This window comes from Somniosus microcephalus, chromosome 12 (assembly GCF_052327205.1).
Source record: "Somniosus microcephalus isolate GS21.2 chromosome 12, FLI_Smic_1.0, whole genome shotgun sequence".
NCBI lineage: Eukaryota > Metazoa > Chordata > Chondrichthyes > Squaliformes > Somniosidae > Somniosus > Somniosus microcephalus.
Window position 1 is genome coordinate 159,698,423 of NC_140998.1, and position 23,377 is coordinate 159,721,799.

Consider the following 23,377-nt stretch of genomic DNA (forward strand, 5'->3'; position numbering starts at 1 on the left):
ACCCAGGTCTCGTTGCACTTCCCCTTTTCCCAATCTATTGCCATTCAGATAATATTTTAATAAAATAAATTTTTTGAAAAAAATAAAGTTTTTTTTACGGGGCTAAAAATAAACTTACCTTTTTAAAGTATTTTTAAATGATAAATGAGTGAATTTTTAAAAAACAACTTTTTTCAATTTTACCAGGCGTAAGAATTCTAAGGGTTTTCTGCAGGCGGAGGGTCTCCAGAAAGCAGAACTATCTGTCCGCAGAGGCCCTTCTCCAGAGCATTCTTGACAGATCGGAGATGCCGGTTTTCTGCGCATACGCTTGGCATGCCTGAAGCCAGCATTTCCGATGTCCCTACAGGTGTGTACACAACCGTAGGGATCGGAATATCCAGCCCAATATCAATACATAGAAACATAGAAGATAGGAGCAGGAGTAGGCCATTCGGCCCCTCGAGCCTGGTCCGCCATTCAATGCGATCATGGCTGATCATCCAAATTCAGTACCCGGTCCCTGCTTTCTCCCCATACCCCTTGATCCCTTTAGCCTTAAGAAATATATCCAACTCCTTCTTGAATATATTTAATGAACTGGCCTCCACCGCCTTCTGTGGTAGAGAGTTCCACAGATTCACCACTCTCTAGGTGAAGAAATTCCTCCTCATTTCGGTCTTAAATGGCCTACCCTTTATCCTTAGACTGTGTCCCCTGGTTCTGGACACCCCGACCATCGGGAACATCCTTCCTGCATCTAGTCTGTCCAGTCCTGTCAGAATTTTATAAGTTTCAATGAGATCACCTCTCATTCTTCTAAACTCCAGCGAGTACAAGCCCAATCAACCCAATCTCTCCTCATACGTCATTCCTGCCATCCCAGGTATCAGCCTGGTGAATCTTCGCTGAACTCCTTCCATGGCAAGAACATCCTTCCTCAGATAAGGCAACCAAAACTGCACACAATACTCAAAGGATGTGGTCTCACCAAGGCCCTGTACAACTGCAGCAAGACATCCTTGTTCCTGTACTCAAACCCTCTCGCTACGAAGGCCAACATACCATTTGCCTTCTTAACCGCCTGCTGCATCTGCATGCTTACCTTCAGCGACTGGTGCACAAGGACAGATCTCATTGCACTTCCCCTTCTCCCAATCTATTGCCATTTAGATAATAATCTGCCTTCCTGTTTTTGCCACCAAAGTGGATAACCTCACATTTATCCACGTTATATTGCATCTGCCATATTTCTGCCCAAGCACCTAACATGTCCAAATCATCCTGGAGTTTCTCGACATCCTCCTCACAGCACACACGCCCACCCAGCTTTGTGTCGTCTGCAAATTTGGAGATATTATATCTAGTTCCCTTGTCCAGATTATTTATATATATTGTGAATAGCTGGGGTCCAAGGACCGATCCCTGCGGTACCCCAGTAGTCACTGCCTGCCATTCGGAAAAAGACCCGTTTATTCCAACTCTTTGCTTTCTGTCTGCCAACCAGTTCTCTGTCCAAGTCAATACCTTGCCCCCAATCCCATGTGCCTTAACTTTACACGCTAATCTCTTATGCGGGACCTTATCGAAGGCCTTCTGAAAGTCCAGATACACCACATCCACTGGATCTCCCTTATCTATTTTACCAGTTACATCCTCAAAAAATTCCAGTAGATTAGTCAAGCACAATTTACCTTTTGTGAATCCATGTTGACTTTGTCCAATCCTGTCACTGTTTTCCAAGTGCTCTGCTATTACATCTTTTATAATGGATTCTAGCATTTTCCCCACTACCGATGTCAGGCTTACTGGTCTGTAATTCCCCATTTTCTCTACCACGTTTTTTGAATAGTGGGGTAACATTAGCTACCCTCCAATCCATGGGTACTGTTCCAGATTCCATCGAATGTTGGAAGATGATCAGCAATGCATCTACTATTTCTAGGGCCACTTCCTTAAGTACCCTAGGATGTAGATTATCAGGCCCTGGGGATTTATCGGCCTTCAATCCCATCAATTTCCCTAACACCATTTCCCTACAAATACTGATTTCTTTCAGTTCCTCCCTTTCATCAGACCCTATGTTCCCCAGCATCTCTGGGAGGTTATTTGTGTCCTCCTTTGTGAAGACAGAACTAAAATATGTATTTAGTTGGTCTGCCATTTCTTTGTTCCCCATTATAAATTCCCCTGATTCTGACTGCAAGGGACCTACGCTTGACTTCACCAATCTTTTTCTCTTCACATATCTATAAAAGCTTTTACAGTCAGTTTTTATGTTCCCTGAAAGCTTACTCTCATATTCTATTTTCCCCTTCTTAATTAATCCCTTTGTCGAATCCTAAACTGCTCCCAATCCTCAGGATTATTGCTTTTTCTGGCCAATTTATATGTCCTCTCCTTGGATCTTATGCTATCCCTAATTTCCCTTGTTAGCCACGGTTGAGTCACCTTTTTTGTTTTATTTTTATGCCAAACTGGGATGAACAACTTCTGTAGTTCATCCATGCGGTCTTTGAATGTTTGCCATTGCCTATCCACCGTCAACCCTTCGAGTGACATTCCCCAATCAATCCTACCCAATTCGCGCCTCAGACCATCGTAGTTTCCTTTATTGAGATTTAGGATCCTAGTCTCTGAGTCAACTACTTCATTCTCCATCTTAATGAAGAATTCGATCATATTATGATCGCTCCGACCCAAGGGGCCTCGTACAACAAGACTGCTAATTAATCCTTTCTCGTTACATAATACCCAGTCTAAGATGGCCTGATCTCTGGTTGGTTTCTCGACATATTGGTCCAGGAAACCATCCCATAAACACTCCAGGAATTCCTCCTCCACAAATTATTGTTACTAATTTGGTTAGCCCAATCTATATGTAGATTAAAGTCACCCATGATGACTGCTGTGCCCTTATTGCACGCTTCTTTAATTTCCCTTTTAATGCCATCCCCAACCTCCGCCTTACTGTTTGGAGGTCTATATACCACTCCCACTAACGTTTTCTGCCCCTTGGTATTTCTCAATTCTACCCATACAGATTCCACATCAGTTTAGAGTAGTTATGAAAAAGGACAAGGAACAATCAAAGGTGATGATTGTCAGCTGGAAGAGGGCTAATTTCAGTGAGTTGAAAAGGGATCTGGCCCAGGTGGAATCAAAGGTTATTGGGTAACACAGTAAATGAGCAATGGGAGGCCTTCAGGAAGAGATAGTTTGGGTAGAGACTAGACACATTCCTATGAGGAGGAAAGGAAGGGCGTCCAAAGCTAGAGCTCCCTGGATGACTAAAAGATATTGGGATTAAAATTAAACAGGAAAAGGAGGCTCATGATAAACGTCAGGTTCATAATACAGTACAGAATCAAGTAGAATACAGAATGTGCAGAGGAGAACTGAAAAAGGAAATAAGAGGGGCAACGAGAGTGTATGAAAAAAATTAGCGTGTAACATAAAAGGGAACACTAAAGTATTTTATAAACATGAGGGGCTAAATTCGGTTAATTTGTGCAAATCAACTAGCGTCTCGGTGCGGCGCCGCTAATGCATCCGCGAAATTCAGCGGGAGGTTAGCGGCGGCACTAACCGTTAGCACCGCGTGACGCTGCACCACCGGCGATGATGTCATCGCTGTGCGCAGTGCACCACTCGCACCACGGCTGTAATATTGGATGGCACCCCTTGACTTACCGCCAGGGTCTGGGGGGCCTACCTGCGGCCGGGGCGGCACTAGTTAAAGGGGAGGTGGCGGGCAGCCATTTTTGTTGCTGGCCACCTGCCAGCACCTGCCCCCGTTGCTGTCCCCGGCCCCCGTGAAGCCTCCCCCGCGGGGTACCGGCTGCTCTCCATGAGCCCGGCACTCCTCGAGTGTCAGGCTCGTTTGCCAGCACTCCCGATCCCTGGTGGCCCAGCTGGATGCCAGGACACGCTGCGCCATGCCCCTCCCCTTTAATAAGGGGAGGAAGGCCTGCAGTGCTGCGGCACGTAGCGCCGCGATATTGGCTCGCAGCACCCCAAGAGGGCCATGGGGTGCTTCCAGTAGCGCCCCTCCTCCCTCTCGGAGCGCTACCTGGGGAAATCGGCCGCGGGGGGGGGGGGGGGGGGCGCTAACATTTTCGGGGCGCCACCCAATTTTTACCCCATGAAGAGTAAAAGGATAGTCAAAGAAAGGACGGGCCCAATTAAGGACCAAAAAGGAACTTTTCTTGTGGAGCAGGGTGCATGGCTGAGGTACTAAATGATTACTTTGCAACTGACTTCACTAAAGAGGCTGCTGCAAAAGTCATAGTAAAGGAGGAAGTAGTAGAGAAGTTGGTTAGAATGAAATTAGATAAAGAGGAGGTACTTAAATGGTTGGCAGCACTCAAAGTAGAAAAGTCACTCAGTCTGGATGGGATGCATTTTAGGTTGCTGAGGGAAGCAAGGGCGGAAATAGTGGCGGCTATGGCCACAATCTTACAATCCTCCTTAGATATGGGAGTGGTGCCAGAGGATTGCAAATGTTACACCTCTGTTCAAAAAAGGGGAGAGGGATAAACCCAACAACGACAGGCTAGTCAACCTATAGTCAGTGATGGGGAAATTTTTAGAAATAATAATCCGGACCAAATTAATTGGCACTTTAATTTGGGTTAATAAATGGAAGCAGATTCCATAGTAACTTTCAAAAGGGAATTGGATATATACTTGATATGGAGAAATTTGCAGGGGAGTGGGACTAATTGGATAGCTCTTCAAAGTGCCGGCGCAGGTACGATGTGCCGAATGGCCTCCATCTATGCTGTATGATTCTATGAATACGAGCCCAACATTACAACATACACCATTCGATCTTGACCATTAGATGGCGTGTCCACCATCATATTCCACAAGAGTATTTGAACATTTATGTCTTTTGTGCTCATAACCTTCAATAATTCTCCACCTGATATTTATCCATTTCTATTTCACAAAGAACAGGCACAAAACAGGGGGGAAAGGTCCTTTTGTTCAACAATACCTTATTTCCAAGAATACAATAAAACAAAAATGATAATCACCTTTGAAGCTATGAGGAAAATATTACCTCCTAGGGTTACAGAAATTATCTTGAGTGGACAATAATGCCTTTGGCTTTTGGCTCAGTCATTTATAATTTTGAGATACTTATAGTTGTCAACAGTTTTTTTGCTCTCAGTACCTGCACATTATTACCAGAGATACAATATAGAAACATTGACACTTGATTCAAACCAGATCTCACCTTTAAAAAGTTTTTCAGAGCCTCATCAATGGTGGAACTTGGAGGTGTTCCATAGAAAGTTGAGGCTGCCTTCCTTTCGATCCAACCTAATTGTGCTACCTGCAAAAGAAAATTAAAGTGCTTTGTAAAGTTACATAAAGAGATGTATAATATAAACACTGCACTTATTGTACAGGTACGTGGGTCTTTGAAACTCCAGTTCATAGCTCCATGGTAATGGGTAGGCTGTATATTTTCACACTCTGCATGGCCATAGCAGTAGGCCCTAAAAGCTACATGGGTAAATTAGTGTGTGTTAAGGGCTCCTTAAGAGAAATTTTCTACGCAATGACTTTATACTTTGTCTTGTGCTCCTATTGTTGCCTAGTTCTTAAATTGCTGCATATTGTTTAGTATGTAAATTAATATTACAGTGACCTACATTGGTTCCCGGTCAGGCAACACCTCGATTTTAAAATTCTCATCCTTGTTTTCAAATCACTCCATGGCCTTATCTCGCCTAGCTCTATAACCTCCTCCAGCCCCACAATCCTCAGAGATCTCAGCGCTCATTCAATTCTGGCCTCTTGTGCTCCACCATTGGCAGCTGTGCCTCCAGCTGCCGAGGCCCCAAGCTCTGGAATTCCTTCCCTAAACCTCGCCACCTCTCTTTCCTCCTTTAAGACGCTCCTTAAAACCTACTGCTTTGACCAAGCTTTGACCTGTCCTAAAGTCTCCTTATGTGGCTTGGTGTCAAATTTTGTTTGTAACGCTCATGCGAAGCGTCTTGGGACGCTTTACTACATTAAAAGCGCTGTTAAATGCATTGTTGTTGTAGTAGTTACATGGAGCAAATGAAGAAAATCTGTTGTGTTCATACTTCGTGCACATAAAAGTCCAAGGTTATAAGATCAATTTCTTGTTATTAATAAGTTTAAGTTTAGACTTCTGGTATTTCTTAACTTCTATTTTTTAAAATAGCTTTTCACCTGCCTAAGTCTCCTTGGACCACAGACCAACCCAGCTTAGGGTGAGGCTGAACTACTCCTAGCCCTTTGAAATTGCTGCTGTATAAACTACTGGAAAAAACAAAAGTAATTGAAAAACAACACGTTAGAGCTCAGATTACATTCGATAGGAAAATCAGAGTCTAATGATATTATCACAATATCACTTAGAAATTACAACATGGGAACAGGCTCTTTGGCCCAAGCAGTCCATTTATACTCCTAATCCCAGGTGCCCACCCTGTTCTCATATCCCTTTATTGCCATTTCCTTCAACCATCTATCTAACTTATTCTTAAATGTTGACATGATCTCTACTTCAATCACTAATTCCATTGGTGCATTACACAGCCTCACAACCCTCTGTGTAAAAACATGTTTCCTACTCTCTATCTGAAACCTCTTATATGTTCTAGATGCCTCAACCACTGGAAACAGTCTGCTTCTATCTATTCTGTCCCATCCCTTCATCATTTCAAACGGCATTCTCAAATCACTCCGTAATCTCTTCTGTTCTAACAAAAATTGCCCCAACTTTACCACCTCTTTGTTGTATTTGTATTTCCTCATGCCAGGCAGCATCATAGTGCTGCTTATTAGATACTTAAATCCTATAAAATGTTATCTTGTAGAATGAAATTGCATGTTTTCAATACACAAGAGAAGAGGGGAAAAGCTGGAGATATAGAACAGTGAAAAAGAGGAAGAGACATTAAAAGAGAGAGATTCGGAAGAAAAGAGGGATAAAGAACCAAAAGAGAAGAGGCAAATCAGAAGAGGAAAGAGAGAAGCTGCAACAGAGGGAGACAAGAGAGAGAACATATTCTCCGACTCACTATGAGCAATGCTATATATAACAGATGCTTTAGTTTTCGATACACAGGTTGGACAAATTTTTTTGCATCTATTCAACTCTTGAATATAATGGGACAGATGTTTCCACCTAGCAACATTTCTCACCAACACTAAAGTAGAAACATAAATCTACAATCAACGCAATTCCACAGACAAGCCGTGCAAGACTTCCTGGAGGGGTAGTCTCACACTGCTTGGGTTTGACGCTGCATGGAATGTAACTCCAGTACAAGGTCAAACCACATTTAAACGGTGTCCAAGACTTCCCTTGGACCTCCTGGACATGTTTTAAGTGGACCTGCAGTAAATTGAAATGCGCGTGCACTGCTGCCTACGCTTTCTAAATGGTGACATTTTAACTGCTGGAAGAGGAGCTCTGTACATGCTTGGAGTCACACATGGACTGCGGAACAGTAGTTCTGGGAAGGCAATGTAGACCGCATGCTGTCAGATCAGACTGCCGCAGCTCAAGCCTTATTGCACCAGTGTAACTTTTTTCCCCAATCTACCACACCAGGCATATCACCTTTCGGAGGCCGCTAATTTATGAGCAGCTTCATCCTACGGAGTTGAGATCACCAGGAACCAGGAGAATGCTCTAAACTCACTTCTCACACAAAACCTTTACAGTCAGCAAAGGGAAACTTTCATCCCATCAGTATGGGCTGGATTGAATCCCAGGTGAAATGACAACTTGTTAACCCATTTACCTATAATGGAGAACAGCATGAAGAGCTCTCTGTCTTTGTAGGCTATCAAAGGGAGAGGACAAGCAGAAATGAAGCACTTCACCAAAGAGAAGTGAAGGCTGGAAACAATGGGGGGCAAGTTAACTCCAGCAGTTTGATTTGGTTTAGTTTAGTTCAGGCAGGCAGGCCTGGGAACAGCGAGTGCTGTGGGGGAACCCGAAGAGGATAATATTCTCAAGTCAGCGAATGTGGCAAGAAAACTAAAAACAACAGTGAAATAAAACTGAACAATTGCTCCAAATAAGGGAATACTACTTAGTGGTGAACCTTTATTTAAAATAAAAACAATAAGCAGCATAATTGGTCAGGTTGGCTGCTCCAGCTCGAGAAGTGCCCTAACTCAGAGTTCATATTATTTTGATTTAAAGTTTCAGCACGGATCTCCCATGAGACGCAGTGTGTTATTACATCAGAGTTCGAGAATGGACAGATCAGGCTGAGCAGCCAGCCTGCTCCAGACACTTGGACCAATTTTGGTGCAATTTGCCCATTACAGTCCATTTCTGCTCCACATCAGCCCTACCACAGTGACAGGGTGGCAGTATAATAAAACACCAATTGCTTCTATTGACCTCTTTTCACTCAGGGTAAACTTACTTGTAGTTCACTCTACAGCTTTAAAACCACACTTCTGATAGAATTACAAACCTCAGTTGTACCACAGAAAGCATTTCTGTAAAATAATGAACATGTGTTCTGCCATCTTACATAAATAAAACAAATCCACACAAGGGTTAAACAGCAAGTGTTGCAACTGTTTGCTTTCCAAGCTTTATTGAAAAGAAGTACATTATGTTGTATTATATTTTAATATGCTAATTCGCAGTTTCTCCCCTTTTCTCTTGCAGGTTCCGACACTTAACCAAGTGGTCATTCCTCACATATGGTGCTCGACAGTGACTGTCAGTGGGAAGGGGCTAAAAAGAAATACTGAAGAAACTCATTGGTCCAGCTGGTAATTTAAGACAGACTATGGACACCATTCTGGAGGGAAAATGACAGGCTCCTCTGTACTGTACTGAAAACTGGACCCTGACAAAGACACGGCGGCTGGATGCTTTTGGAACATGCTGTGCAAGGACAATGTTGGAGACCAGTTTAGAAGACCAAGCAAGCAGCTCCACAAAATAAGGAGGAGTGGAGTGCATTCAGTAACGGAGCAGTTGAGGTTAAAAGACTGACAGGTAGAGTACGTGTGTGGCATGGCCAAAGATTGCATCCTCGAATGCTAATGAACGGGTTCTGGCCGTGAAAACACCACATGGGAGGCCAAAGCTGAGCCTGTATGACTTTGTATGGGAAGATATTAATGGTATATGGCAACAGTGGGCTAGCAGAGGGGGAGTGAAATGGTGAAATCTGTGGTATCTATAGCCAACCTGGAAAAGACAGCTGACTGACTACTTTTCTGTATGGCATCAGCAAGCTTCATGTCAAGCTCGATACCCAACCTGTCATCAATTATTTTTGATCACAATGCTGTAAAAATAAATAAAAATGGAAGGAACTTGTATTTATAAAGCGCCTCATCACATCACTCATAAAGGTCCCAAAGCCTTCACTTAGAAGTGCAGTCACTATTTCCATGTAGGCAAATGCAGTAGCCTTTTGCATACAAGATCACACAACAGCGGAGCATTGCGAGAGAGACTCGGAGTAAATTTAAACAGCGCGGGGAACCCCAGCGGAGCATCGCGGGAGGGACATCATAGTTAACGCAGAGGAAGGAGTGGCGGAATCCGAGGAATAAAAGCTCAATTATTTACCCACACTCTAATTGTAACTATATAGTAGATTAAGGGGCTACTTAACTTTAAAAAGAAATACATAAGGGGCCACGGCAAAATCTCAAACTATCAACTTTAAATAAGTATATAGATATAATAGGCTAACTATTCTCAACTGTGCAATAGGAAATATAATCCGGGAAAATTAATAGCCACTTGGACAAGTATGAACTAATAAAGAGCCAGCATAGATTGGTTAAGGGCAAATCGTGTTTCACTAACTTGATTGATTTTTTTGATGAGGTAACAGAGGGTGGATGAGAGCAGTGCAGTTGATGTTGTGTATATAGACTTTCAAAAGGCATTTGATAAAGTACCACATATTAGGCTTGTTAGCAAAATTGAAGCCCATGGGATAAAAGGGGCAGTAGCAGCATAGATACAAAATTGGCTAAGGGATAGAAAACAGAAGTGAATGGCTGTTTTTCGGACTGCAGGGTTCGGTACTAGGACCAAAGCTGTTTTTGATATGCATTAATGACTTGGACTTGGGGGTACAGAGTATAATATTGAAATTTGCAGATGACATGAAACTTGAAAGTGTAGTAAAGTGAAGCAGTGAGGAAGATAGTAATAGACTTCAAGAGGACATAGACAGGCTGGTGGAATGGGTGGATACATGGCAGATGAAATTCAATGCAGAAAAGTGAGAGGTGATACATTTTGGTAGGAAGAATTAGCAGAGACAATAAATGCTAAATGGTACAAATTTAAAGGGGATGCATGAACAGAGCGACCTGGGGGTGTTTGTACACAAATCTTTGAAGGTGGCAGGACAGGTTAACAAAGCATTTAATAAAGCATATGGGATCCTGGGCTTTCTAAATAGAGGCATAGACTACAAAAGCCAGGAAGTTATATAAACCTATATAAAACACGAGATAATTGGCAAAAGAACCAGAGACGACATTAGGAAGAACTTTTTCATGCAACGAGTGATTAGGATTTGGAATGCACTGCCTGATAGGGTGGTGGATACAAGTTCAATAGTAGCCTTTGAAAGGGGATTGGATAAATACTTGAAGGAGAAAAAATTGCAGAGAGATGAGGAACGAGCGGGGGAGTGGGGCTAACTGATTGCTCTCTGAAAGAGCGGGTGCAAAATCGATGGGCCGAATGGCGGCCTTCTGTGCTGTATTATTCTATGAGAAGTAACTAATTTATCGTTAAAGGCAATTCAGTTAGCACTCGAGAGAAATAAATAAATAATAAAGACAAATTGCATAAACATGGCTTGTATTCTATTGCGTTTAGAAGGTTGAGGGCTGATTTAATCGAGGTGTTTAAAATGATAAAAGATTCGATAAGGCAGATACAGAGAAGCTATTTCCTCTGGTGAGGAAACCAGAGCAGGTAGGCACAATGTTAAAACTAGAGCGAGTTCATTCAGGAGCGAAATCAGGAAGCACTTTTTCACACAAAGGGTAGTGGAAATCTGGAACTCTCTCCCCGAAAAGGCTGTGGATGCTGGGACAATTGAAATTTTAAAGACTGAGATCGACAGCTGACAGCACCCCAGAAACTCCTGAACCCTGGCCAGAGCTGTAGCGGATGCATAATCTGCCTAAGTCAGTTTACACTTCCAACTTTGTCTCTTGTGGCTCATTTACACTGATTAGAGGTCAGCGGGGGCTTGCTGTCTCGCCGAGTCTGACTGTTGACTGCCAGTGAAAATGAGGAGCGTTTTTGATCCAATTTGTTCCTGACAAAGTAAATCCATTTTAGGGTAGGTTTCACAATGGGACAAATCTTCGGCAGACTTTTTGCTGGTTTCTCACTGTCTTTGCGTATCTTACCTCAACTTAAGCTGTGCCAAAATAGAAAAAAGGCACCCACACATCTAACCTGTGCGTGCAAACACACCAAAATAATTTTTTAAATATCCATTGTGACATGCAGTAAAAATGGGGTTGTTTAGTTACCCCTCAGTTGCACACTGAGCCCTGACGGATCAAAGCAATGGTTAAGCAAAGTTAGAGAGCTCTATAATATTATGCTTGGCTGGAGTCCAACATACCCCATAAGTTACTTCATACTGTGTTATCCTAATACGTGACGGTTTTAATGCCAAGATACTTAACAATTCGGTGCTTTACATAATTGTGATCAGAAAGAAATGCCTGCATTAATGGTTTGAGAGTGACCTTTACCCTGTGATGGCAATTAGCAGCTGGTTTTATTTCATTCAAACTCTTAGGAGAACTTTTATCCAATTCCTTTCCAAAGAAAGAAAATGACACAAGCACCCCCTTAGTGAAAATGGATACCATAAGAAAACAAAACACACAAGCTGCTCAGAGAAATGCATGTCCATACATCTTTGGCCCTTTTTCTCATCTCTTACTCCCCTGAGAGCATCAATTGTGGCTGGAGTACAATTCCATTGGTGCTGTTCACCAGTCAGTACCACACACATTCTGTATGCGTGAGCCTAAGCAGCAAATATTGGCAGGATATTCAGTTCTCAAGGACCCCACAGTCAAGCTTGATAGTGTCCACCCAATGTCCGCACATTCACTTTCCAGCAGGTGTCACTAAATAGCAATCAGAAGGGGCCTCCCTGGCTGATCTTCCCTTCCCTAGGCCAGTGGCTCTGAAATCCCTTCTGCCATTCCAAATGAAATCAGCTACTATATATAGTAGGTAGTGTAGTGTTATGGTAATAGACTAACAATGAGCTTTTTGTGGACTTGTTTATGGGCTTCATCAGGACCTGCAATCAAATTACAATTTCATTACTTTTGAAAATCCAGTCCCCATCCCCATCTCTCCTGAAGGTGCCTTCTCTTGCTGGGTACAGGTTCCTGCATTTTGCCCAAGTGACCATTCTTCATGTGAGTCTTGGCGAGTTTATGTAAATTAATCCATTTTCTTCCTGGAAGAACTCTACTGAACTTCCAACAAGGGGCTTCTGTTTCGCTGTCAACAGTTCAGCTATGTGCCATTATTGGAGATAAAAGATCTGGGATCGCACCCAGTCTTAAAACACATAGGGGGAAAAATTCAGCATCGTCCCGTTTGGGGCGCTATTAGCGGCCGTGCGCAATGTTTAGCGCCTGGCCTCCGACAGCAAACTTGGCTTTTATCACCCCTGGAAGTGATTGGAGCGCTAAATCAGGCGCTTCACATCTGTCTTAAGGCGTAAAGGCCAAGGAGTGAGGCGTTACCTCACAGCGCTGGCGAAGCTCATGTGATGTCAGTCAGCAATGGAACACAGACACACTGGCACCGGCCAATTATTAAAGGGGAGTTCTGATGAATGGTCATCGACCTGAAACGTTAACTCTGTTTCTCTCTTCACAGATGCTGCCTGACCTGCCAAGTTTCTCCAGCATTTTCTGTTTTTATCTTAAAGGGGAGGGTTGATCTTGCTTTCCATCCACATCCTGCTCATTGCAGCTTTAAATCTCAGCCTGGAGAGACCTGTACATCAAATCTGCTGGAAAGAACAATGGAGAGACCCAGGGAAAGAGCTGTCTCTTCTAAATAGATACAAGGAAGGGCAAATCAAAATGAACCTGCAAAGTGCTGCTCAGTATGCAAAATTCCTTCACACAGTGTTGAATCTCTCCAGAAGTCTCTCTCTCTCTCTCTCTCTCTCAGAATGTGTGGTGCAAAAATGTCACCAACAAAAAAAGGCAGGAAGCGGTCGCCTTTAAATAGCGCTCCCCCAGTCCCTTCCTGACTGCAAAACGCTCCCCTCAACTTGTCGTTGCTAGCGGCAGGCGGTAAGGCAGGGGGCGCCACTCAATATCCGGTCCGGGGCGCTACTGGGGCATTGCGCCCTCGACTGATGTCACGATCTGCCGGCACAGGAGATCGTGGCGGTAGTGTTTAGCGCCGCCACAAAATATCTAGTTAATTTCACGAGCGGCGCAAACATCGCCACGCCCGGGCGCTAGTGGCTTTGCGCCCCATTAGCACCCTCTTAAGGCGCTAACGGGAGGCACAAACAACTGAATTTTTCCCCCATTCTGTCAAAGAATCATTAACTGCTCAAAGGGCCCACAGCACACAGGAATTTACAGAACAGGGAAGCACATCTCCCTCTGTCTCTATCTATTTATCTCTCCTTGCTTGTCTGACCCCATCTCTCCTCTCTCTCTCCCTGTCACTCTGTCTGTCTCTCTCTCTGCCTTTCTCTTTCTCAGCCTTCTATCTCTGTGTGCATCATAGAATCGTTACAGCACAGTAGGAGGCCATTCGGCCCGTCGAGTCCGTGCTGGCTCTCTGCAAGAGCACGTCAACTAGTCCCACACCCCCACCCTTTCCCCGTAGCCCTGCAAATTTTTTTCCTTCAGGTACTTATCTAACTCCCTTTTGAAAGCCACGATTGAATCTGCCTCCACCACCCTTTCAGGCAGTGCATTCCAGATCCTAACCACTCGCTGAGTAAAAAGGTTTTTCCTCATGTCGCCTTTGGCTCTTCTGCCTTAAATCTGTGTCCTCTGGTTCTCGACCCTTCCGCCAATGGGAACAGTTTCTCTCTATCTACTCTGTCTAGACCCCTCATGATTTTGAACACCTCCATCAAATCGCCTCTCAACCTTCTCTGCTTGAAGGAGAACAACCCCAGCTTCTCCAGTCTATCCACGTAACTGAAGTCCCTCATCCCTGGAATCATTCTTGTAAATCTTTTCTGCACCCTCTCTAAGGCCTTCAAATCCTTCCTAAACTGCAGTTCCCAGAATTGGACACAATACTCCAGTTGAGGCCGAACCAGTGTTTTATAAAGGTTCATCATAACTTCCTTGCTTTTGTACTCTATGGGGTCGATTTTCCCGAAGCTGTCGGGAAGAAGGTGGGACTACAACTTTCGGGTTTTAGACCCGCCTACTTCGACGTCTGGCCAATCCGCGTGATTTTCCCTTGATTGACCTTGTTGAGCCCGCCCAGCGGGCTCAGCAGGCCAATTAAGGGCCACCCGGCAACAGGTGACGTCACAGACTGCAATTTCATCTGTCAAGAGTTCTTGACAGATGAAATATCAGTGGTTCACAGCTGTTTGAAGCTGTGAAACACTGACAGTCCGAGTTCTAACATGAGTCCTTCTGCACAGACTCAGTTAGAACTCACACCGGCACTCAAAGCTGAAGGCTGTCACTTTTCACAGATCGCAGCCATTCAGCTTTAAGTTCCGGCTGAGTGATGGGCTCCCGACAGCTACAGGAAGAAAGGCTGTTAAGGTAAGTACAGGTAAGTAAAATAATAATAATAATTCTTTACACACTTTAGACACACCAAACACACTTACCTTTGCACTCATGCACTCATCACTCACCCGAACACCGACATCGCGACCCCTCCAAATCCTTCAACCTGACGGCCCGCTTGCTCTAACCTGGCGTGGTTTGGAGCCATCGGGAATCCCACACGAAACCCCTCAAAATAGGGATTAGGCTAAAAACTGCCCGTTAACTACCTGTTAACAGGCAGTTAATTGGCACTAATCCCTTCCCGCCTGGTTGCGGCGGGTCCCAGTGCGGGGCGGGTACCCGCCGCCTCTGAAAGTTGCGTGGAGCGAGGTTTTGGGCGGGATGGTGTCGGGACCCCCGAATTCAGGATTTCCCCCCGCCACACGCCTGAAACCCCGCCTGACGGCTCCACGAAAATCGACCCCATGCCTCTATTTATGAAGCCCAGGATCCCGTATGCTTTTTTAACCACTTTCTCAACCTGCCCTGCCACCTTCAATGATTTGTGCACATATACATATACCCCCAGGTCTCTCTGTTTATGCACCCCCTTTAGAATTGTACCCTTTAGTTTATATTGTCTCTCCTCGTTCTTCCTACCAAAATGTATCACTTTGCACTTTTCTGCGTTAAATTTCATCTGCCATGTGTCCGCCCATTCCACCAGCGTGTCTATGTCCTCTTGAAGTCTATCACTATACTTCCAAGTTTTGTGCCCTGTACACACAAGTCCAAGTCATTAATATATATCAAGAAAAGTAGTGGTCCTAGTACCGACCCCTGGGGAACACCACTGTGTACCTTCCTCTTGTCTGAAAAACAACTGTTCACCACTACTCTCTGTTTCCTGTCACTTAGCCAATTTCGTATCCATGCTGCCACTGTCCATTTTATTCCATGGGCTTCAACTTTGCTGGCAAGCCTATTATGTGGCACTTTATCAAATGCCTTTTGGAAGTCCATGTACACCACATCAATTGCATTGCCCTCATCAACCCTCTCTGTTATCTCATCAAAAAACTCAATCAAGTTAGTTAAACACGATTTGCCTTTAACAAATCCATACTGGCTTTCCTTAATTAATCCACACTTGTCCAAGTGACTGTTAATTTTTTCCCTGATTACAGTTTCAAAAAGGATTATCCTTTCTAAAAGCTTCCCCACTACAGAGGTTAAACTGACTGGCCTGTAGTTGCTGGGTTTATCCTTACACCCTGTTTTGAACAAGGGTGTAACATTTGCAATTCTCCAGTCCTCTGGCACCACCCCTGTATCTAAGGAGGATTGGAAGATTATGGCCAGTACCTCTGCAATTTCCACCTTTACTTCCCTCAGCATCCTAGGATGCATCCCATCCGGTCCTGGTGACTTATCTACTTTAAGTACAGCCAGCCTTTCTCGTAGCTCTTCTTTATCAATTCAATGGTGCTGGCGGTCACAGCCGAGCCCGACTTGCTCCTCACTTGACGCCCACATGTAGCAGGAACCCTCTCTAATTCTTCGTTTTCCTGGACCAGGGAGCTGAGGCTAACAGTAGCACCCCCAACTGATGAGATCAACTAACTGGGAACAGACCAAGAATCAAACCGCGGATCTTTTCAGCCTGCACGGCTTAGTACCATACACACAATGCACACTACTCACTAAGCCATTCGGGGAACTAATTTTTATTAAACTAAAATAAAACCAATGCATGTTACTGTTGCATTGAAATAGTAATGGCAGCTGTTGCTACAGTTACAATGATTGATCACAGGAGCAGGTTATTGCTGTGCCTGCAGAATAGTCTTGCCTGCAAAAACATACAAGTCTGCAGTTTGAAAGCAGAATTGCAGGGAAATTTATCAGCGTAGTATATACAGGGAGAATCTACCATCTCAGTGGTGTTTGATGCTGGTGAGTCAGCAGTCCCTGCACAGTGGTATCAACTGGCCTCCAGGGTGCAGGAATCATCTCCCTGTAACTTGGCCTAACGAGCTCTGGCACTGCCACACATGTACAAGTTACATGTGCTGGATTCATGGTAATCCCTGGGGATGCCATCTGGCCTTGTAACTCACCACAAAAAGACACAAGTGTCAAAGATGTCAGGCAGAGAACAATGCACAAAAACATTTTTAAAAATCTTAAATGTAGTGAGTTGGGTTTCATGGCTGCTTGCTGTTAAACAGCTGTGCAGGGTCCATCTGCATTGCAACCTTTTTAATTTGTGTGAATTTAGTGCAATTGCCAATCTCACTCTGCAAAGATGGCAAAAAATGAGACTGAATTTTCTGCAATTCACCCTTTTACTGATCAGTTGTACTACTGCACATGCTGCTTCTCCGTTCCATCTCAGGCATGTTGGGGCAGTGATTCCTCCCCAAACGCGTGAGTACGGAAGGGGTACTCGCGCGTCTGGCCGGAGGAAATGCCGGTTTTCAGCATGCACAGCGCATGCGCTGAAAACCGGCATTTCCTCTCCTCTAACCCAAGAGGTGAAGAGGCTAGCGCGTGCGCTGTAGTGGGCAGCGCGTGTGTCTTGGATTTCCTCTGTTTTGGGGGATTTGCGCATGTCGAAAGGCCTCCGGTCTTTACGCTTGTAAAAAGCACACGTAAGTATTTATTTTTTACAGGTAAGTGGTGTTTTAGTGTAATTTAGAATTCTTTTTCCCACAGGTTTATTATTTTAAAGAATCTACAACAAGGTAAGTTTAGTTTTAGACCCTTTTTATTAAAAATTTATTTTTTTCAAAAAAACAAATTATTGTTTAAATTATTTTTTTTTTAAACTTATTTATACTTAATTTAATGATTGGGATGTTTTTTAAATTTTTATTTAAAGTTTAAATAGTGTTTTGGGCCCCTGTAGTTTTCATGAGTTTGACAGTTCTTACTCTCAAACTCATGAATGAACCTTCCCCTCCCCTGATTGGTTGTACAGTGCTCACCTGATCCCAGCCGGCACATCGCACTAACTACGCCGCTGGATCAGGTAAGCGCTGCGCGCTGACATCTGAACCGGGCCTGTGACAGGAAATGCAAGCAGGCCCGGGCTTCAGATGTCAGCGCGCAGGGTGAGTGCAGATCGGGGGCTTGCACCCGCGGGAAGCCCCCGACCCGAATTTTTGGCCCGTTATCGCATTGTTCTCTGATTGGGGAGGAATGCAGGTCGGTACCCTGCTCCCAACCCTGGATCATGCACTTGATGAGGCCCATAGGGAGTCCGTGGGAGCACTTTACTCTCTCAGTTCCTCTTCTCCGCTGCGCAGAAGAGCTCAGGACCACAGCTCGGGAATACCCCGATGGCTGCGCCAAGATCAAGATGCTATGTGGGGAACTGTGATCTCAAACACATGTTCTACCAGTGTACTGTTTTCTAAACGTCAAATGCTAGCCTACAATTTTTATCCTTGGACATCACTTTTCCCCTTTGCATCACTGCTACGCTAAAATGCACGACCAGTGCCGACACATAATCCAAGTGCATCCCAGTCGAGGTATGACAACAAACACAACATTTTTTTGCCCGTTTAAAGATGCTACAAAATTTGGAATGCTGGCAACAGAGCAATAAAGACCAAAACCGGAAGTACTGGTAATGTAATAGAATGCTCCTAAATGCACGATTTTAAGACTCAAATCTTTTTTATATTTACTCAGTGCAGGAAAGCACCACAGTTGAAAGCAGCTAAAAGAGGAGATGGAGTACATCAAGTAGTGGCAACAGGCTTTAAAAGCTTAATAATTGCAAAAGGAAGAGAACGACTAAGAAAGATTAGGCGTTTCAGTTTGGAGGCCCGAGGATTGAGGAGAAGACTGTGAAGAGTCTTGATTTCAACACAGGGAGAAAAAGGGGGGAGGTAGAACAGCATATTTGGAGTTTAGGAGGAATGAGAGAGGAAAACTTACAGGAGTACCAGCCATACCAGTGTTGGTAAACAGCGAGACAAAATTGGTTGCGATGAAGAGGTTGGAGGTACGGCTGGAGGGGATTGCCAACCAGTCAAAAAGTTTTCTTTTTTGTCCTGTTCAGGAGTATGACAGAGGTGGTAGAAGACCCTCTCAGGATAGGGGAGTGGTATATGGGATTAACTTGGGAGTCTGTGGAGAGTTAAGAGGAAACGGTGTTTGGTATGAAAGAGGAACCTGGGTTTCTTGGATGCAGCTTCAACTAAGGAGATGAGGGAGTTCTACTTCCAGGAGCAAATTGCTACAATAAGAAATATTAAATTAAATGCCACTAATACAAGATCAGTAACTCTTCATTAATGAACATGGCGTGCGCTAGGTTGGTTTTTCACTCCAGAGAAATAACCTTCACAATACATTGTTACTACTCCAATTAATAGAAATTGCAGTTTTAAATTTCTTTTCTCTATAGGTTTTAGTGCACTGTCAAAACCAGTGTGCAGGCCAGAGAAAACACAGCTGTAATCTCTAGATTCTCATGACCAGGGAGAATGATTCCAGCTACAAGCCTAAGAGCCCATCCATTACACGTTTCTCCAGAATTTCTGCCCTCCAAGAACAACAACATAATTTTACATCTTTTGAGAAATGGCTCCAAGTTTACGATTTGTCAGCTTACACAATGAAGGAGCAGAGACAAGTGGTGCTACATTTTATGGGCCTCTGTAGTCCCACAACAGGGATACTGTCTGTTTTCTACAGTTGTATATAAATCTCAGCTAACAGTTATAACAGTAACACAAAATGTAACTTTATTATATGGAGCTGCCTGGGAAATGACAGCCATTTCAACACGCATATCACTGAGGTCTTTTGGGTAAGGCTACATGTTGGAATTTGCAACAAAAAAAAACACTCAAGTAAAGAACTCAATTTACAAATGCTTTCTGTATTTGAAAGGAAACTTAATATTTTCATTGCAGCAACGAGTAAGCTTGAACAACTTTCTGTGCAGAACCTGATATTTATTCAAAATGTTACAACCAAATCAACACAAGCTTAGATTTTATCCTTTGTTTTAAGTATATACTTAGAAAAAATTGTAATTTCCAGTTTTTAATTCCCTCCCACTTTAAGTATGTGTTACTCACCCTCATCAGTCCCAAGGTAACAGAGCAGGCATGTAATCTATGCCGAGACTTGTGCGGCTTTGAATTGTAACCTACCAAAAGGAAGTGCATGGAAGTGGCCTGGGTTGCTTTTTCCAGTTATTTGTCCTCTCTCTTCCTGTAAGTAACTGCCTCACCTCCGTGTGGCATCGCCCTCCAAGGGCCCAGGTGAGATTAGGAACACATTACATGGGGGAAAATTGGGGAGAATCTGGCACCCTCCCGATCCAAGTGGTGGATGTCAATATATCTTTGTTTCTGTTCTAATTGCTGCTGGTGTTACTGAGTTGCACTGTAGCTTCTGTACAATCTTGGCAACTCAATACAAAGAACTGAAACCTGTGAGAAAAAAAAGTAGTGTGCTGAGAGAGGAGGGCCACCCGCAGGACCCTTCCCCACTCATTTGTAATGGTAATTCTCCTGTTATGTTTCCTGGGGCCACAGATCACCTGCAAACAAGTGACTTGCTTCCATTTCTCCGCCAATGGTGGTCCAAGCTGGTGCTGGGAGCAGGAAGGTGGGGGGCGGGGTGGGAGGGGGGGTAGATGAGGCTACAACAGTAGCTTGGGGACCACTTTCCCATCAGATGTTCCCTCCAATTTTGCGGGAAGGAACTTGGCCTCCACCAAGCACCTCGCACAGCAACAACTTCCTTTTATAGAGTGCCTCTAACATAAGAAACAGCCCAAGGCATTTCACAGAATAAGCGTACGGGAAACGGGCACTGAACCAGGAAAGGCGAGGTTAAGAGGGGTAACCAAGAGCTTGATCGAAAAGATGGGTTTTGAGGAGGTTTTGTTTTTAAGGAGAGAGAGGTGGAGAGGTTTAGGCAGGGAATTCAGAGAGTAGATCCAGGTGGCTGAAGGCCCCGCCACCCATGGCGAGGCTAAGGGAGGAGTAGATGCACAAACAAAGCCTGACAATTCAGCAACCAATGTAGGAACTTAGGGACATAGAAACATAGAAGATAGGAGAGGAGTTGGCCATTCAGCCCCTTGAGCCTGTTCCGCCATTCAATGAGATCATGGCTGATCTGTATCCTAACTCCATCCACCTACCTTGGCTCCATATCCCTTGATACAAAAATCTACGAGCTCAGATTTAAAATTATTAATTGAGCTAGCATCTACTGCTTTTTGTGTGAAGAAGTGCTTCATAACTTCTCTCCTGAATGGCCTGCCTCTGATTTTAAAGTTAATGACCTTTTGTCCTAGACTCCCCCAGCAGCGGAAAATTTTCTTCTCCTAGCCTACCCTATCAATTTGTTTCAAAATCCTAAAAACTTGAATTAAATCACCCCTTAACCTTCTATATTCCAGGGAATACAAGCCTAGTTTATGTAACGTCTCCTCATAATTTATCCCTTGGAGCTCTGGTTACATTCTTATGAATCTGCGCTGCACTCCTTCCAAGGTCAATATCGCCTTTCTATGGTGCAGAGCCCAGGACTGTACACAGTACACCAGATGTGGTCTAACCAGGGCTTTGTATAGCTGTAACAAAACTTCCTCCCCTTTATATTCTGGCCCTCTAGTTATAAAGGCTAACATTCCATTAGCCTTTTTGATTATTTTTTGTACCTGACCACTACATTTCAGTGATCTGTGAACATGGACCCCTAAATCTCTTTGGACCTCCAGGCCTAGAAATTCAGTATAGCCACTTTTGGGGCGGTAAAGTCGGGCGGGCGCTAAAGTTAGCGCCCGCCGGAAAGTGGAGGCCACTTCGCCGAAATTCAGTAGCTTTGGCCAAGGAGTTTGGGCGAGCGCTGAAACTGGCGTTGCACTCCTATCTTTAGGCGCTAAGCCGGCGGTGCGGACTGATAACGCCGAGGCCGGGCGCAGCGCAGGTGCGGTCATGTTTTGATTGACAGCAGACACCCTGACGCCGGCCAGCTCTTAAAGGGGGAAGGGTCGACTTTGTCTGCAGCCACGCCCTGGATAGTGGAGCCCTGCAGCTAGGCCTGAACACTGCTGGTGGACCCAAATAGCGCCTGAAGCCATGCCGAAGGCCCGTGAACGAGCGCAGCGCTTCTCAGAGCATGCTTTGAGGGTGCTGCTTAGGGGGTTGGAAAAGAACAGAGAGATCTTGTGCCCGGACAGTGGCAAGAAGGCTCCCAGGAGGCAGTACAGGAGAGCCTGGAGGGAAATCGCCCTGAGGGTGTCAGCCAACAGCGATGTCCCCAGGACTGCTGACCAATGCCGCAAGAAGTTCAACGACCTCAGTCGGTTGGTCAGGGTGAGTACCCTTTCCAGTGTCCTCCTCATCCTTGCATGTGCACCTCACATTATGGGCAAAGGGACCTCAAAGGCCTAATGGCCAGCCCTCCTCCCGCAGCTATGGCACTGGCATGATCATCAATAGCACTCTCTGCACTTAACACACTGGCCAAGCTATTCGACCATGGGAGGCAGTGCACACAACAACAGGGCACCACACTGTACTGAGAGGCCGTCCTTTCTCTTGCAGGCCAAGCTGGCGCGGAATTTGAAGAGCCAGACTGTCACCGGGGGAGGCCGTCCCCAGTTCCAGCAGCTCAGTCAGCTGGAGGAGAGCGTGGCTCGTCTCGTGCGTGGCCGGGTGACTGGCCCCGTTGCTATTGGAGATGCCGACCCTGTGCTGGGACCCAATGGTAAGGACATGACCGTTTGGACCTCTCTGGTTCCCCTTGCGCTTCAGATCTACATCCTTTGCCACTGTCCCACCAATGCGCATAATGGCACTACTCATGCCTCCCCCGCTGACGCCCTGTCCTCACTCTAAAGCTACTCTTGTGCCTTCCTGCTTTCAGCTGGTGAGGAGGAGGTCCCTGAAGCTGAGAGTGCCAGTCCCTCGGAAGAGGAGGACGACGAGGACCAAGAGGAAGGCGGCACATCGGGGGAACCCTCATCCGCGCCAGGGGATGGCAATGGAGGGGACACGTCTTGCCTGGAGGAGAGCCAGGGGGAAGTGTTGCAGGGGGGTGTAGCTCCTGGGCCCAGTGGCGTCCAGGCACGCAGGAAGGGTCGGGCAGCACGGCTGCCTTCTCCCCAGAGGGGGGACGTGTTGCAGGGGAGGGCAGTTGCTGGGCCCAGTGGCGTCCAGGCACGCGGGAAGGGTCGGGCAGCACGGCTGCCTTCTCCCCAGAGGGGGGAAGTGTTGCAGGGGAGGGCAGTTGCTGGGCCCAGTGGCGTCCAGGCACGCGGGAAGGGTCGGGCAGCATGGCTGCCTTCTCCCCAGAGGGGGGAAGTGTTGCAGGGGAGGGCAGTTGCTGGGCCCAGTGGCGTCCAGGCACGCGGGAAGGGTCGGGCAGCTCGGCGGCCTTCTCCCCAGAGGGAGAGTCCGCCCTCCAGTCCGGAGACGGTCCTCGCCCAGGAGGTGCGCCTCCTTGATTAAATGTCCGCGGCCTCGGAGCGGCGCCACAACGAGTTCATGGGGGTTGTGGGACAGTTGCCTCAGGCCATTGAGTCCCTGGCTCATAGTGTGGCCAATTTCAGGGACTCACAGGCCAGGGGTGTCGAGCAACTCGCGGCAGCACAGGC

General features: G+C 45.4%; 1 protein-coding gene across 5 annotated transcripts in view; it reads right to left on the reverse strand.

The window, feature by feature from the left end:
* Positions 1–23,377, reverse strand: part of LOC147109632 (regulator of microtubule dynamics protein 3-like) — a 341,290-nt gene that overhangs the window by 34,363 nt on the left and 283,550 nt on the right. For all 5 annotated transcript variants that reach the window (XM_086003718.1, XM_086003717.1, XM_086003716.1 and 2 more), the window contains one exon: positions 5,225–5,323. In XM_086003718.1, coding sequence (XP_085859844.1) covers positions 5,225–5,323 — 99 coding nt within the window. The remainder of the gene's footprint in view (positions 1–5,224; positions 5,324–23,377) is intronic.